The sequence below is a fragment of the Melanerpes formicivorus genome, unplaced genomic scaffold, assembly GCF_026170545.1.
Source record: "Melanerpes formicivorus ecotype bairdi unplaced genomic scaffold, bMelFor1.0.p_v2 SCAF_72, whole genome shotgun sequence".
NCBI lineage: Eukaryota > Metazoa > Chordata > Aves > Piciformes > Picidae > Melanerpes > Melanerpes formicivorus.
Genome location: NW_027142424.1, coordinates 1,416,515 through 1,432,714, shown reverse-complemented (window position 1 = coordinate 1,432,714; position 16,200 = coordinate 1,416,515). Strand labels below are relative to the sequence as shown.

Genomic DNA, 16,200 nt, shown 5'->3' with positions numbered 1-16,200 from the left:
ACAGGGAACAGGTCGGGATGACATGGACCTGGGGCCAGAGGCTGGCAGTAGCTCGGTGCACAGATTAACAAGGCAGGAAGGTGGGGGTGGTCCCCAGCTCCCACTGCCAGGCTCAGCAGAAGGGAAATGCTGCTCTTCCACAGGATTTCTTGCATGGATACTTCCCCCACACACCCCACTCTCCCCCACCCCCCAGAAAAAGCCATTTGGTTTCTCCAGGGATGAACTCCTGTGGGCTTCCACCTTCAGCTTCCCCCTGGGAACAAGGTGCCCAAAGAGGTGGTAGATGAACCATCCCTGGAACAGTTCCAGATCAGGTGGTTTGGTGCTCTGAGCAACATGCTCCACCTGAATCACAGACTGGTTTGGGTTGGAAGAGACCTTTAAAGGTCATCTAGTCCTAACCCCCTGTTGGGAGGTGTCCCTGCCCATGGCAGGGGGCTTGGAACTCAATGATCTTTAAGGTGCCTTCCAACTCAAGCCATTCTATGCTTCTGTGATCTCCCAACTAGAGCCACAAATGACTTTACCAGGAATGGTTCCAGGGATGGATCATCCACCATATCTCCAGGCAACCTGTTCCCAGTGGGAAGCTGAAGAGGGAAAGCCACAGGGAGTATAGAATCATGGAATCCTAGAGTGCTTGGGGTTGGAGGGGACCTTCAAGCTCCCCTAGTTCCAACCTCCCTGCCATGGGCAGAGACACCTCACACTAGACCAGGCTGCTCAGAGCCACATCCAGCCTGGCCTTAAGAACACCTCCAGGGAAATGGAAGCATCTTTGGAGGCATCCTGTAGAAGAGGCTTGGAGCACCATGCCCCCATCCCAGCTGCTGGGCATAAAGCCCCAGCCCCACATCCCTGTGCCTCTCTGCTCCCAGCTGCTTTCCTTCAGTCCCAAATTCAATGCCAAGGCTCAGGAATACACCTTAGGATGGGGCTGCTCACTGGAAAGCCCTAGGATGTCTCCTGCTCCACACAACCACGAGCCTGAGCATGTACCAGGGGTGTTTGTATGTAAACCAGGTTCTTTATTCAACAGACAAACAGCTACAAAGAAGAGCTCAAATATTAGGTTTCCCAAGCTGTCATCAGAAGGCTCTAACCCAAGGTTATGTACCAAGTTCTCCCTGGGGTTTATTTCTGGGAAAGCTCTTTGCAGGGAGAACAGATGGGCTTGCAAAAGGCAGCCACAAAGACGAGTGAGGAGCATCCTCACACCAGCACCGACCTGGGAGCACCGCAGCACCAGATGGAGGGGCAACCACAGAGTCATAGAGCTGCTTCAGCTGGAAGAATCCAAGATTGAGTCCAACCATTGACCCAACACCACCATGGCCATTAAACTGTGGCCCAAAGTGCCTTGGTCTACATGGTGGTCTTTTTAACACCTCCATGGATGGTGACTCCATCACCCCCCTGGGCAGCCTGTTCCAATGCCGATGGCACGGTGCTGTGTCCTTGAGGGAGATGGGCTGCCCTACTCTCCCCATCCCACATGGCCCCAACCCCACCCTACAGCAGAGAAACAGGAGAGCAGATCCTCCAGCTGCTTCTTGCCTCAGTTCTGCAGCTGCTCCAAATCCTGACCCCAAAAAGCACCAGTGGCTGCTGGCACATGGAGAGGACTTGGCCTTTCCTTGCTCTCCTGGGAGTGAGAGGCTGTGGGGGACATGGAGAAAGCAGCAAAGGGTGACATCAGTGCCATAGTCAAGAAGCCCAGATGGTGAAAGATCTCCCAGATGAACTGTGCATGAAATTGCATAGAGGTGGTGGCTCAGCCCATCCTCCACTGCAGAGATTTGTGAGTGGTGGCAGCAGGCTCCTACCAGCAATGGACTCGGTTGGGAAGAGATAAAACCTTCCCACAGGATCAACTGGGTGACACCAGGGAGCAGCCTTCAGTGGAGCCAGTTCCCAGGTCCACCTGGAGCAGGTCCTTCCCAAGAACCACAGCCTGTGGAGCTGCTCCCCAGTGCCACCCCAGTGCTTTGCAAGGAGCTGCTGGGGCTGGCAGCTCCAAGCACCAAAGCACAGCACAGAATGTACCGTGTGAAACATGCCCAGCAAAGTGGGCTTTGTTCAAAGGCACCTCAAATGAACCCCCCCTCTGATTTTCACCCACCTTGCCACGGCAGTGACCCTGTGGAGGAGCCTAACACCCAGCCTGGCAGGTGGCCCTGGATCTCTGGGTCTGGATCATTGAGAAGACACCCAAGAATCCCTGGTTCACCAAGGTTGGGATATTCAGACCCTCAAAGCCCTCTTCTGAAGGCTACAAGGTGCTCACAACACAGTCCAGAACACTCCTCCAGTACCAACATACTTTAGGACTTTAACATGAGTAGCTACAACCATACATAGGTCATAGGAAGAACATCACCAGTTAGGCCATAGCAGCTATCACACATGGTGGGTGCCCAGCAGGCCACCCATCTCAAGAGCTTGCAATGGAGGTGCCTTCCCAGACTCATCTTCCAGCCTGTCTCTGGCAGAGGCAGGAAGGTCCTTGCCAGGTCAGGCAACACATAGGTTAGATAGGAATGCCCTGAAATGTCTTCTGAAGCAGAATCACAGAATCAACCAAGCTGGAAGAGACCTCCAAGATCATCAAGTCCAAGATCATCAAGTCCATCCAATCAGCCAACCCTAACTAATCAACTAGACCATGGCACTAAGTGCCTCATCCAGTCTCTTCTTAAGCACCTCCAGGAGCATCGACCTCGCCACCTCCCTGGGCAGCACATTCCAAGGGTCAATCTCTCTTTCTGTGAAGAACTTCTTTCTAAGGTCAAGCCTAAACTTCCCCCTGCACAGCTTGAGACTGTGTCCTCTTGTTCTGCTGCTGCTTGCCTGGGAGAAGAGACCGACCCCCACCTGGCTACAACCTCCCTTCAGGCAGCAACAACAGTTTGTTGCACCCATCTTTGCAGCCACAAAGGAATCACAGAATCAGAGAACTGTTAGGGTTGGAAGGAGCCTCGAGGATCATCTAGTTCCAAGCCCCCCTGCCATGGGCAGGGACACCTCTCACTAGATCAGGTTGCTCAGAGCCACAAGGAAGATTGAAGGTGGTTGTCTCTTCTCCATGTGCACAGAGCAGTGGTGTCCAATGCCTGCCAGCCCCCAGGCAACGAGAGCAGTCAATGAATATGCTACAGGACAGCACTGCACCATGCTTGAACCCACGCCAGGGGCCCCCACGATGGCGGTCACCATCACAGCGGTGGGCATGGGCAACACCAGAGGAGCGTGGCCCCTCCTGCAGGCACCCAGGTGGACTTCAGAGGACCGTTGTCTCCTTCTCAGTCATGGAAGACATCTTGGAGAAGCTCCTGTGAACGATGCTGGAGTGGCCTGTCTCCTCGCTGAGGGCATTCACCAGTCTGGAGAGGATGGTGACCTTGAACTTCTTGAAGTCCTGGCCCATGAAGACGTAGAGGACGGGGTTCATGCAGCTGTTGGAGGCGGCCAGCGCCGTGGTGATGGGGACGAAGATCTCGAAGGCGGAGCGCGGGATCATGCCGGGCTCGGTCTCCAGCAGGTTCAGCAGGTGGTAGGGGCTCCAGCACAGGAAGAAGGTGACGATGATGGTGACGATGATCTTGAAGGGCTTTTTGGACTTGGCCAGGCGGTTGCGGCGCAGGTTGAAGGCGATGGCGACGTAGCAGAAGGTGATGACGGTGATGGGCAGGATGTAGCCGGCCAGGAACCTGGTGACGTTCACCGTCCGGTGCCTCAGCAGCGCCAGGCCTTGGTAGGAAGCGTTCCTGGAGAGGGAGAAGTTGCTGAAGCAAATGACGGAGTTGTGGGCTTGGGCAGTGTCCCGGAAGACCAGAGAGGGGCAGCTCATGACGATGCCGATGGTCCAGATGGCCAAACACACCAGGTAGGCCAGGCTGGGGCAGCGGTGGTTCTGCGACCAGACGGGGAAGACCACCGAGACGTAGCGGTCGAAGCTGATGGTGGTGAGCAGGAGGACGCTGGTGTACATGTTGAGGATGAGGAGGAAGGAGTTCAGCTTGCACATGACCGTCCCGAAGACCCAGTGGTAGCGCATGGCGGTGTAGGCGATGTTGATGGGCAGGAAGATGTTGAAGAGGAAGTCGGCCACGGCCAGGTTGAGGAACCAGACGGCGTTGACCGACTTCTTCATCTTCAGGGTTATGATGGCGATGACCAGGCCGTTGCCCAGGATGCCCAGCACGCAGGACACGCTGTAGATGACGACGGAGAGGATCCTGGCGACGTCCTTGGGGTCGTGGGCTGGGTCTGTCCACACGCTGCTGCTCTCCTCGTAGCTGTAGTCTGTGTAGTCGCTGTAGTTATCGACGTCGTCCAAGTAGTTGGACAGGTTGGAGAGCGCCATCCTCTGGGAGCAAGCTGCAGCCTGGGCAGCCCCAGGGGCCTCCAGCTGGTGGTGTTCCTCTGTCTCTTTCTGTTGAGGAAAGGCATGGTGTTAACCACAGCCGGCACAGCCTGCTGGAGAGATGTTGGTCTACAATCACAGAATCAATCAACCAGGTTGGGAGAGACCTCCAAGATCGTCAAGTCCAACTGATCACCCAACCCTAACTAATCAACCAGACCATGGCACTAAGAGCCTCATCCAGGCTTTTCTTAAACACCTCCAGGGATGCCAACCTCACCACCTCCCTGGGCAGCCCATTCCAATGGCCAATCTCTCTTTCTGTGAAGAACTTCTAAGATCAAGCCTAAACTTCCCCTGGTGCAGCTTGAGACTGTGTCCTCTTGTTCTGGTGCTGCTTGCCTGGGAGAAGAGACCAACCCCCACCTGGCTACAACCTCCCTTCAGGTAGCTGTAGACAGCAAGAAGGTCTCCCCTGAGCCTCCTCCTCTCCAGGCTAAACACCACCAGCTCCCTCAGCCTCTCCTTATGGGGCTTGTGCTCCAGAGCCCTCACCAGCACATGGGCATGAGGGGCTGTGGAGAGAAGGGATAGAGCACACAGGTACAGAGGATCCCGTGGGGAAGAAGATGGTCCTGCAGCTCCTCACCAGGTTTCCACCTCCTGACCAAGAGACAGTAGCAGCCTGAGCCACAGGATGTGATTCAGTCCCTTGTCTCCACCAGGATGTGGCTGTAGCCTCATCCTGCAAAAAATGTCTATTGCTCACTTAGTTCCAGGCTGAAAAGGGGGGTTTAGAATCATGGAATCATTTAAGAGCATCATGTCCAACCATTAACCCATCATTGCCAGGTCAACACTAACCCAGGTCCCTCAGCATGACATCTCTATGGCTTTGAAACCCCTCCAGGGATGGGGACCCCACCACAGCCCTGGGCTGCTTGGTCCAGGACTTGGCAACCCTTTTAGAGAAGAAATTGTTCCTCATGTCCAACCCCAGCCTCCCCTGGGGCAGCCTGAGGCTGTTTCCTCTTGTCCTGTCACCTCTTGGGAGAAGAGATTGACCCCCACCTGGCTCCAGCCTCTTTTCAGGGGGTTGTAGAGAGCCAGGAGGTTTTCCCTCAGCCTCCTCTTCTCCAGACTGAACAACCCCAGTTCCCTCAGCTGCTCCTCACCAGCCCTGCTCTCCAGACCCTTCACCAGCTCATTGGCAGCGTTGAGACCTTCCAGTCTCCAAAGTACCCCAACTCTTCTCCTTTTTCCCCTTTGAAGATTGGACTTAAAGCCTGGTATGCAGCTCATCCCATGCTCCACTGATGCCAGGCACCTGCTGAAGCTGGCACCACAGCCTCTCACCTCTCCTCTCAGGTGTGGTGACTGTGCTCCCAGCACAGCTGGATGCTTGATGGGATGGGGTCCAGTGGTGGTGGCTCAGCGTCTCACAGCTCGAAGGCAGCTCCCTCCACACGGGTCTAGGACTGGAGCTGTGATACTGAAGCCAAGATCAAACAAAGGCTGTTCACCCTCGGATGTGGAGCTAAGGGAGGAAACAGAGATCCAGCCATGCTGGGATTTAACCCTGTGCTAGCCTGGGAACACCCTTTCCCACCAAGGACCTGGTGAAGCTGGGGTCCTGTCCTGATCCCAGCAGCTTTTGGGGGCTGTATGAACCCCACCACAGGGGACTGCACCCAACCTTGGGTGCAACACCTTAACGGGGGGGGTTAAAGCCAAGAGCCACCAAAACCAACCAGGAAAGCCCAAGTGAGCCATGGCAAGAGAGGTGAGATCTGTGTGAGCCCCACCACAGGGCAACACACCCAACCTTGTCCTTGCAGGATGGACATGGCTCTGCCCATCCAGGTTGGACCCTCCTGTTTTCAGGTATTTCAGCTCCAAGACCTTCCTCCCCCAGCCCCCCAAGCATCACCCTCCCCATCAGCCCTGCTTTAAAATCCCTTGGGTGTTTGTGCTGTAGCTCTATTGTTTCTCCCTGGGCTTTTCCTCCTGTTCCTTCCTGCTATTGCTGCTGCTCCCAACACTGCAGTCCCCAGCTGGGGGTGGTGGGAGTTAAATCACAGCCACATCACCTCCCCCCCTCCCCGTGCCAAGCTCCAGGAGATGTTAAAGAGCCAGAATAAAGAAGGTTTGAGCTGGAAGGAGGCTCTGCCCCAGTGAAACCTTGGTCATCAAAAGGATGAATGAAAGTTGATGATGGGTGGAAGTAACAGGCTCAGCAGAACTGGCTGCTAAAGGCCCTGGGTAATGAGCTGTCCTGACTGCTGCCTTCATGGACCAGTGGGCTTCACCTCATCACCTTGTCAAAGCAGAAAGGTGAGGGAGCTCAGAGCTCCATGTCCATTCTACCTCACTTCATTGCATCCCATCCCACCCTGTTGCATCCTGCTGCATCTCATCTCCATCACAGAATCAGTTTGGAAGAGCCTTTTAAGATCACCCATTCCAACCATTCTCTAACTCTACCAAGCCTGGTGCTAAACCATGTCCCTCAGCACCACATCTCTGCCCCTTTGAAACCCTTCCAGGGATTCAAAGAGGGATTCAGGATCCCCTGCAGGGATTCAAAGAGGGATTCAGGATTCAAAGAGGGATTCAGGATCCCCTCCAGGGATTCAAAGAGGGATTCAGGATCCCCTCCAGTGATTCAGCCACCTCCCTGGGCAGTCCGTCCCAGTCTCCGCGAAGCCTTTGAGGGAAGAAGTTCCTTCTAATATCCCTCCCCCTGGCACACTGAGAGCAGGATGGGAACCAAAAGCCAGAGCCTAGATCCACTGGAAAACACCAAAAAAAATCACCCAGCAAATTCCTACCTGCATTCCCAAATCCCTCCCCCCCCCACCATAAATATGGAGAGCCTGAGGGGGGTGGCTGCATGAAACCTCCTCGTCTTTCAACACACACACACACAAAACAAACCCAACCCACAAAAAAAAAGCCCCTCAAAGCCTGGGGAAATAAATAAACAAATAAATAACACACAGGAGGGAAAAAAAAAAAAACCCAAACCCAAAAAACAAAGCACGAATTCAACGCTGCTCTCAGGGCTGAAAACATCCAAACCCGGAGCCAAACCCGCTTCGCTCTCTGCTCTGTTCATCTCTGTCCTCCCACCTCAACAACAACAACAAAAAACACCCCAGAAATGAGCACAGGATCTACCCAAAATAGCCTTTTTATTTTTCCCTCTCATGTCACAGCGCTGTTGTTGCACAGCTGGGTTTGTGGTGGTACCCCAGGGAAGGCAGAGTCTGCCCCCCGGGAGCCGGGGTTGGGATCCCCCGACGGGCGGCTCGCACATCGGCAGCGTCCCGGCGCGCACCGAGGGGAGGATGAGGTCAGGGATGTTGTTCTTGGGAAGGCAACAGGAAACAGAGAGAACAGCAGGGGGAAAAAAAATGTTCAAATCCAGCTTCTCTGGGCGAAAGCTCTTCCCGTGGCCAACCCAGACGGGCGGAGGACGGATGTGACCGAGGCTATGGGGAAACCGGCTGGGAATGTGCCCCGGGAGGGCAGGGGATGCTCAGCACCCTGGCAGCGGGGACCAGGCTGGGCACAGGATGTTGCCTGAGCTCTCAGCTGCCTGCATCAGCGCTTTGTGGAGACAGGAAGGCTGCCAGCACTGCCTCTGCCTCCAGGCAGTGGTTTTACTGGAGGTACCGATACAGGTTGGGGGTGGGGTGGGGGTGGGGATCAGATAAAATTCAATATAATCAAATGAAAAGAGCAGAGAGGCTTTGGAGCACATGAGAGCTTGCCTGGGCTGTCGATGTGCAGCCTGGGTTCACTCTCAGCCTGCCTGGGCTGTCGATGTGCAGCCTGGGTTTACTCTCATGATGCTATGAAACAGGGCTGGGAGCAGCTGGGATCACCCTCCCAGCACTGGGGAAAGTGGAGGTGCCCTTGGGTTGGTCTTTGCCCCACCCCACAGCACCCACTCAGCATCTATGAGGTGTTAAGTGTACAAGGGACACCTAGAGACAGGACAGACAAACCTCCCTGATAAGCAGGAGGATGACCTGGGTGTGCTCTGCTTGCCTCTGCCTGTCCCCTCTCTGCCATCCTGCCTGCCCCCATGCTTGTGCCCCTGCCTATCCCCTTGCCTGCCCTTCCTGCCTGCCCTAATGCTTGTGCCCCTGCCTATCCCCTTGCCTGCCCTTCCTGCCTGCCCTAATGCTTGTGCTCCTGCCTATCCCCTTGCCTGCCCTTCCTGCCTGCCCCCATGCTTGTGCCCCTGCCTATCCCCTTGCCTGCCCTTCCTGCCTGCCCCTTGCCTGACCTCCTGCATAACCCCTGCCTGTCTCCCAGCCTGCACATCCACAGCCACCCCCAGGCAGCTGCTCTGCCTTTTTTTCCCCTCTTCCAAGCATTTCCCACCCCCCAGCAGAGGTTTCCAGGGTCCCACAAGACCCCAAACCCAAATCCACTTCCTCCAGCATGCGTGGGAGGAGCGTGGCCAGGCTGCCCACACAGCCCCAGCGCAGCCCTGCTGCTCCCCGAGCTGGGGATGGCAGGCAGATGTGGGGGACACACGTGGTCCCTCCTCTGAGCAGCTTTGGGAAAGTCACACAATCCCAGAATCTCACCATGGGGGGGGTTGGAAGGGAGCTCTGGAGATCGTCCAGTCCAACCCTCCTGCTCAAGCAAGGGTCAACCACAACAGGTTGCAGAAGAACACGTCCAGGCTGGTTGTGAAAGTCTCCAGAGGAGACTCCACAGCCTCTCTGGGCAGCCTGCTCCAGGCCTCCAGCACCCTCACACCAAACAAGTTTCTCCTCCTGTTCAGGTGGAACCTCCTGGGTCCCAGTTTGTGCCTGTTGGCCCTTGTCCTGTCCTGGGCACCACTGGCAAGAGTCTGGCCCCAGCCTCTTGCCCCAACAGGTCCTTTAGCTCTTGCTGGGCGTTGAGAAGCTGCACTCAGGCTGCTCTTCTCCAGGCTCAACAGGGCTCTCAGCCTTTCCTCCTCACAGAGATGCTCCAGGCCTCTGAGCATCTTTGCAGCCTCTGCTGGACTCTCTCCAGTAGCTCCCTGTCTCTCTTGAACTGGGAAGACCAGAGGAGGACTCTGTAGTCCAGATGTGGCCTCACTGTGCCAGTCAAGGGGGAGGAGAACCTCCCTTGACCTGCTGACTACACTCTTCTTCAGGCACCTCAGAAGACCATTTGCCCTCTTGGCCATGAGGGCACAATCCTGGCTCATTTTCCTCTGGACCTGCTGGTACCAGCTGCCTCTAAGCCCAGCCACAGCACCCCCATTTTTCCAGTCCAGGGTGACACAGGAGGGACATCCTCACAGGGGTCCAGCATCCAGCCCTGCACCAGCACCTCCCAGTCCCTCATGGGGTATTGTCAATGCAGGGAATGGAGGACTAGCTCTGGGATCCAGCTCCAGTTCCCCTTTATTTTATGCAGTGATTGCCATGGCAACAGCTGCTGCAGGGAGAGTTGCTGTGGAGCATCCTGCTCCCCACAAGGATGCCCAGGGATGGAGCCCCAGCCCTTCCTTCACTTGGCCACCAGCCACATGACCAGCAAGAAATAAGGAGCTTGGACCATGGTGCTACAAAACCCAAAAGCTGCTCCTGAAGCATGGTCCCAACCCTGTCACCCATCCCTGTCACCCATCCCTGCTCCCTCTGTCTGGCTCCCAGCAAGGGACTGTGAAGGGAAGAGGGATGCAGGATGGCAGGGGAGAGGCAGCAGCATGCTGAGCAGCCCCACCAGCCTGACTCTGAGCACTCCAGCTCCTGCCTGCCTGGAGACCCCTAGAGCAGAGAGAGGGCACAAAACCAGTCCCTACAGGGGAAACTGAGGCACCAAGGGTGGTAGAGAAGCTTGATCCCTACCTGCATCAGTGGCCCTGGGGCACATCCCCGCTTCACTTCCACACAGCAGCCCTCGCCCCGCTGGGATGCCCCGCTCCTGGTGGGGATCTGGCAACCCTCAGCTGCTCCCTGCTTGTGTGAACAGGGAGAGAAACCCGAAGAGCTGGAAAAGGCAGCTTGAAAAAAAGGCAGCTGTGCCCAGGGTGGGACAGAATAACATCATGAGTCAGTGTTTATCTGGGCAGAGCCAGCCAGGCTGCGCGGGACAGGACATGTCAGGGTGGGATGGGTCTCCACGACCTGCCCCTGGCCACAGCCTGGGGTCACCTCGATGGAGAGCGTGCCCCAACCCGGCCAGAAACTGCTGTTTAACCTCCAAACACAGGTCAAGCCTCCCAGAAGCTAGGCAAAGGAACCTGAACTTCCCTGGCACGGTGCTTCAAGCCACCCTGTTCAGAAGAGCTCAGCCCCTTGCCCCTCAGCCTTCAAGTCCTCATGAAGTTCGAGCAGTAAAAGGGAACATCTTGGATGTGTGTAGCTACACAGGCAAAGATTTTCCTGACAAAGAGCAGTTTGTGTTTCTCTGCTGCTTTAAAGGACTGGAGCCTCCTCTGAGATAATAAAAGCTCTTTTATCTCCTCTTCCCTCTGCTTCATCTCCCCACTGCATTCTTTTGGATCTCTCTAGCTTGTCATCAGGGCACTTCGACGGCAATCGAAAGGCCACTAAAACTCCCTCCTTCTGAGCGTCCTCCTCACCCAGCAGGTGGGGCAGGGCACGAAATGCTGTGATCCCAAAGGGTTTTCCTCCCTTCTAGAGCGCCAGGGCCTGCCTCAGCCCGCTGAAAACGTCCCTTATCACGGCCAAGGCTTTACCATGGCTGCCTGGGGAGGGGACCAAGCCATCAGGGCCACTGTTGGAGAGGTGAAAAGCAGCAGCTCGCGTGCCACCTGCTTGAGGGCATAAAGAGGAAGGAAACCCCTGTCAGAGGGACGGATGTAGCCAAGGATGGGGGGACAGGCAGAGCTGGCAGAGCTCATCCCTCCCTCCCTCCCTCCCCCCCACAGCCCCCTCCTCCAAGTGAAAAAAGTCAACCCTGGATTCACAGGAGCATCCTCCCCAGCTCGCAGCTGCGGGTGGCGTTCCCAGCTGCATGCTGATCAGGGCGGCAAAGAAAAGCCTCTCCTGTTCTCCTTGTCCCCACCGAGGTGACACTGCCACATGATGTGAGGACATTCACCCCCACCCCACCACTTCCCAGCTCCTGTGGTTGCTGGTTTGGAGGTTTTATGGGAAATTAGGGGGGTTGGGGAGGGAGGATGGAGGGCGAGGGTGACCTACGGGGGTCCCAACGTGCGATCCATCGCACGTTGGGACCCCCGTAGGTCACCCTCGCCCTCCATCCTCCACCATGTCAAGCTCCAAACCTCATTAAGGCTGCCAGGTTTGGAGTGCAGATGGGAAGGGAAAAGAGATTTCTTTTTGGATCTGGGACAAGGTTCACCATGAGCTCTGGTGGCCAAGAAGGTGAACGGTCTCCCGAGGGGCGATGAAGAAGAGTGTGGTCAGCAGGTCAAAGAAGGTTCTACTGCTCCTCTCATCTGCCTTAGTGAGGAGGCACCTGGAGAACTGGGTCCAGTTGTAGGCTCCTCAGGGAACTACTGGAGACAGTCCAGGAGAGGCTATAAAGATGCTGAGGGGCTTGGAGCAGCTCTGTGAGGAGGAAAGGCTGAGAGCCCTGAGGCTGTGGAGCCTGGAGAAGAGCAGCCTGAGAAGGGAGCTTCTCGGTGCTGATCGACAGGTAAAGAGCTGGGGGCAAGAGGATGGGGCCAGACTCTTGTCAGTGGTGCCCAGGGACAGGACAAGGGGTAACAGGCACGGAATGGAACCCAGGAGGTTCTATCTGACCAGGAGGAGAAACTTCTTTCCTGTGTCCTGGGGGTCCATGACAGACAAGAGCATGTTCCCCCTCCTCCAGCACACAGGCCAGGGCCTGCCTGTTCCCAGCTGTTCATGCAGCTGGGTCCCAGGCACTGAGGTGGATCCAGCATCGAGTTCCCAGCAATGAATCAGACTGTCCTGGTATGCACTGGGACCCCAAGCAGAGGGGCAGCAGCCAAGAGCCAGCCTAGCCCCATCTCTCTTGAGTAGGTGACAATCGTCTGTGGCATGCATGGTGCACTCACTGACCAAGCATGGACTGAGCCTGGATGGCCACAAACCTCCCCTCCAAGCCAGGGAAGCCCATCCAGAGGGGGACACACACCAAAAACACAGGCACATGGAGTGGTTGGACCAAAATCCAGCACCCTGCACCAGAGCACTGTGTTCAACCAGAGCTTGGGACAGAGCCTCCACCTGCTCCTCATCACCACAGATTGGTTTGGGTTGGAAGGAGCCTTAAAGATCACCTAGTTCCAACCCCTCTGCCATGGACAGGGGCACCTTCACTAGCCCAGGTTGCTGAAGGCCTCATCCAACCTGGTCTTGAACACCTTCAGGGAAAGGGCATCCACAGCCTCCCTGTGCAACCTGTTCCAGTGTCTCCTCACCCTCATTGGGAAGGATTTCTTCCTAATCTCCAGTCTCAGTCTCCCCTCTTCCAGCACAAAGCCATTGCCCCTCATCCTATAACTACAAACCCTTGTATAAAGTCCCCTCCCCTATCCATGTGCCTCCTGGCTCTTGGCTTCACCCCAGCATCCTCAGAGCCAGCAGCAGCACAAGGGGAAACCCTCATTGGGACAGCAGGTGATGCCCAGCAAGGTGCGATGATGCCTCTGGGGAGCTTGTGGCCACCACCAGGGCCATGCAGGTGGGGACATTAACCCCACTGCACGTGGCCAAGCTCCCACAGGAGCTGAAAAAAAAGAGGAATTGGAGGTTGGGATGATACCCAGCTTTGCACAACATGGGTGTTGCAACATCATCTCCTGCCGCTGAATCAGGAGGAAAGTTGCTGATGCGCCCGGATCAGGGGGCGAGCGCGGAGAAAGGAGAAGAGACACGCGAGCCCAGACGTCTGCAGCGGGCAGGGATGTGCCAATCCCGAGGGCTCGTGACCAGCACGCTGGCATCCTGCTCCCAGGGGCTTGAGGGACCCCCAGGATGCTCCCTGTGCCACGCTTAAGGCATCAGTGGCGAGCGGCAGGTCGCCGGTGGGATGCAAACCCTTCGCACCCTGATGCGCCCAGGCGAAGCGGAGTCCCCGTGGCAGCAAGTGGAATCAGCTCCCCAAAGAGACGTGGTGCTGCCTGGGGTGGGGTGCACCGCCTGGCCCTGCCCCGTGGCTCTGCCAGCACAATCCATCCTGTCCTCTCCCCCAGCAGCACGGCCCCCCCAGTCCACCCCCCCCAGCAGCCCCTTCCTCAAGCCTTCCAGAGACCTTTCCAAATACCTCAGGCAGCGCCTCGCTCGCCAGCCGCTCCGTGCCAAGGAGGATGAGGTTGGGCTGCCAGGCTCACCCCCGTGCCTAGCAAGGAAGAGGAGCTGCCCAGCCCAGCCCAGCCCCGACGCCGAAGGCTCTGCAGGACTCGCATCCCCAGGCAGCCCCCGGGTGCCACGGGCTGAGGGCTGCGGGTTTTAAGGGCGAGGGGAGGGGGAAGGAGCGGCGGCCACATCCATCAGCGAGGTTTTCTTGGCAGCACGATGCTCCACCAGCAACAGCTGGGAGAGGGTGTGACGCCGGGAGCTGGGAACCTTGGCCCGGATCCTGCTGAGACCCAGCGTGAGGAAGCAACAAGCTGCTTCCCAAGGGGCCTCTTTTCCTGTCCCGTCCCACCCCCTCCCCAGCCAGGATCACACCGCCCTAACGAGGACCAGAGGGCTCCGGAACGATGTCGGCTCTGGTTGAGGAACCCAAAAGAAGGCAGGTGGCTGCCAGCCACCCCACTGTGTTGTCCCCACCCTGGGTCAGCACTTGCTGTCCTCTGCTGCTTCCCCCCCCAATCTAACCGCCCCCAACTCCTTCCAAGACGTTGACTCACTTCCCTTCCTCAAATCTGGCTCCCAAACGCTGCTGCTGCTGCGGCGGCGGCTCAGGGACTGCTTTCCCCATGGCTTTCATTAGCACCAGGATGCAGTGGCTGGTTTCAGTCAGCACCCCCAGTCCGGGCTCCCCAGCCCGTGGGGGGGAGCCTGTAGTAGCAGCTCCCTCACACACACATCCTCCCCATCCCCCCTCCCAGCCTGGTTAACACAGAATGGGTACTGAGGGGCTGTGGGAGGCACTGGGTTCCCCCAGGCAGGAAGGTTGGGCAAGGCTGGATGCAGGAATGGGGTTCAGAAGAAGCCTGGTCCCCAGACCCTCAAACTGGGAGGAGCCTGGAAGGTTTTCCGGGGCAGCCCCCAGCTTGGGAGTGCTGAGCAGCACAGCCCCCACCCACGCAGAGCAGGAGGTTTGGATAACCCTCTGCTTGATGTGGCACCGAGAAAATCCCTTCCCTCCCCACGCAGCCCCCACGCCCCTCAGCCCCAGCTCTGATGTGGGACCCAGCTGGGATAAGAGCCTGGGAAGGGGTTGGGTCTCCAGTTTGGGTGTGAAGGCAGCAGGAGTCTTGGGGGTGACAAGCCCCTGTTTTACCCTCCTCCAGCTGGCAAGAGGCAGCATGGAGAAGGGGCAGGATTCAGCCATCCAGGACACAGCCTGGGGATGGGGCAGAAAGAATCCTTTCAGGACACAACCCAGAGAAGGGGCAGGAAGAATCCTTTCAGGACACAACCCAGAGAAGAGGCAGGATTCAGCCATCCAGGACACAGCCTGGAGAAAGGGAAGGATTCATCTGTCCAGGACACACCAGAGCTAGGTTTGCCACCAGCCAGTTCCCCCATCTCCCTCACAGAGATGATGCTCATATAATAAGGCTAATTAATTAATCACCCTTGATTATAAAGCCAGCCCAGCAAGTATGCTGCAGCTCAAGGCAGCACAGGGCAAAAATAACCACAAGCTAACATTTACCTGCTTGGGTGTCCTTGGAGTCAAATGGTGCAGCTGCAGAGCAGCTCCTGGATGAGTCCTCAGAAGATGCTCAGCCCAGGCAGCATGGTGGCAGGTGAGGGGTCCTGAGTACCACCCCAGGGCACGGTGGGTGCTCAGCAGGAGGCTTTGCCAAGGGCTGACCACAGCGATGTGAGGACAGAGAAACCCAACAGCACTGAGGGGTCCTGAGCCAAGACCCAGCACCGGCTCAGCTTCTCCCCAGCAAGGCTGAGCTTTGCAGACCCCACAGCAATGGGGTGGGAGCTGAGCCATGTGCCTGGGCAGGATTAGTCCATCTCCTCACCAGCCAGTCCTTTCCCAGGCACCTGCCACTTCCACAGGGCAGAGCAGGACACAGGATCAGGCTCACACACTTGTTCCTGTGCCTAGCATGAGGTGGCAAGAGAAAACCAGGCTGCTGTGGGGTAAAATGTCACATCCTGAGGGTTTGCCCTGCGCTGTGGTTTAGGGCTTCCCCCTGAGGAGCTCAGCATTGCCTGCTCAGCAAACCACTGTGGACAGGAACGGGCCACAGCAGGAGGAACAGTCCGTTCCCAGGGGCAGGGCTGCTGGGGACTCATAGAATGCACCTATTGAAGGAACCCACAAAGGTCATCTTGTCCAACCTCCCTGCACTCAGCAGGGACATTTCCAACCAGAGCAGCATGCTCAGGGCCCCACCAAGTTTGACCTTGAATGTTTTCAGGGATGGGGCCTCAGACTCCCCCTCCCCCAAGCAGCCTGTCACAGTATTTCACCACCCCCATTGTGAAGAGCTTCCTCCTTATGTCCAACCTAAATCTCCCCTACTCCAGTTTCAAACCACTGCCCCTTGACCTGTCCTCACAGGTCCTTCTAAACAGTCCCTCCCCAGCCTTTCTGTAGGTCCCCTTAAGACACTGAAATGCTGCTCTAAGGCCTCCCTGCACCTTCTCTTCTCCAGGCTGAACAGCCCCACCTCTCTCAGCCTGTCTTCATAGGAGAGGTGCTCCAGCCCTCTGATCATC

The 16,200-nt window shown here is 56.9% G+C and overlaps 1 protein-coding gene across 6 annotated transcripts; it reads right to left on the bottom strand.

Moving 5' to 3' along the window:
* Positions 1–1,008: 1,008 nt before the first annotated feature.
* On the bottom strand, positions 1,009–15,594 carry CMKLR1 (chemerin chemokine-like receptor 1). Of its 6 annotated transcripts, none has more exons than XM_068163359.1 (3): positions 15,173–15,594; positions 5,726–5,906; positions 1,009–4,438 (listed from the first exon to the last, which is right to left on the bottom strand). In XM_068163359.1, the coding sequence occupies exon 3, from the start codon at positions 4,367–4,369 to the stop codon at positions 3,284–3,286; it is 1,086 nt and encodes a 361-aa protein (XP_068019460.1). In that variant the 5' UTR covers positions 4,370–4,438; positions 5,726–5,906; positions 15,173–15,594; the 3' UTR covers positions 1,009–3,283. The 6 variants fall into 6 exon arrangements, with proteins under 6 accessions (XP_068019460.1, XP_068019459.1, XP_068019458.1 ...); XM_068163358.1 differs by lacking the exon at positions 15,173–15,594 and adding an exon at positions 13,598–13,720; XM_068163357.1 differs by lacking the exon at positions 15,173–15,594 and adding an exon at positions 13,610–13,720.
* Between the last annotated feature and the right edge of the window lie 606 nt (positions 15,595–16,200).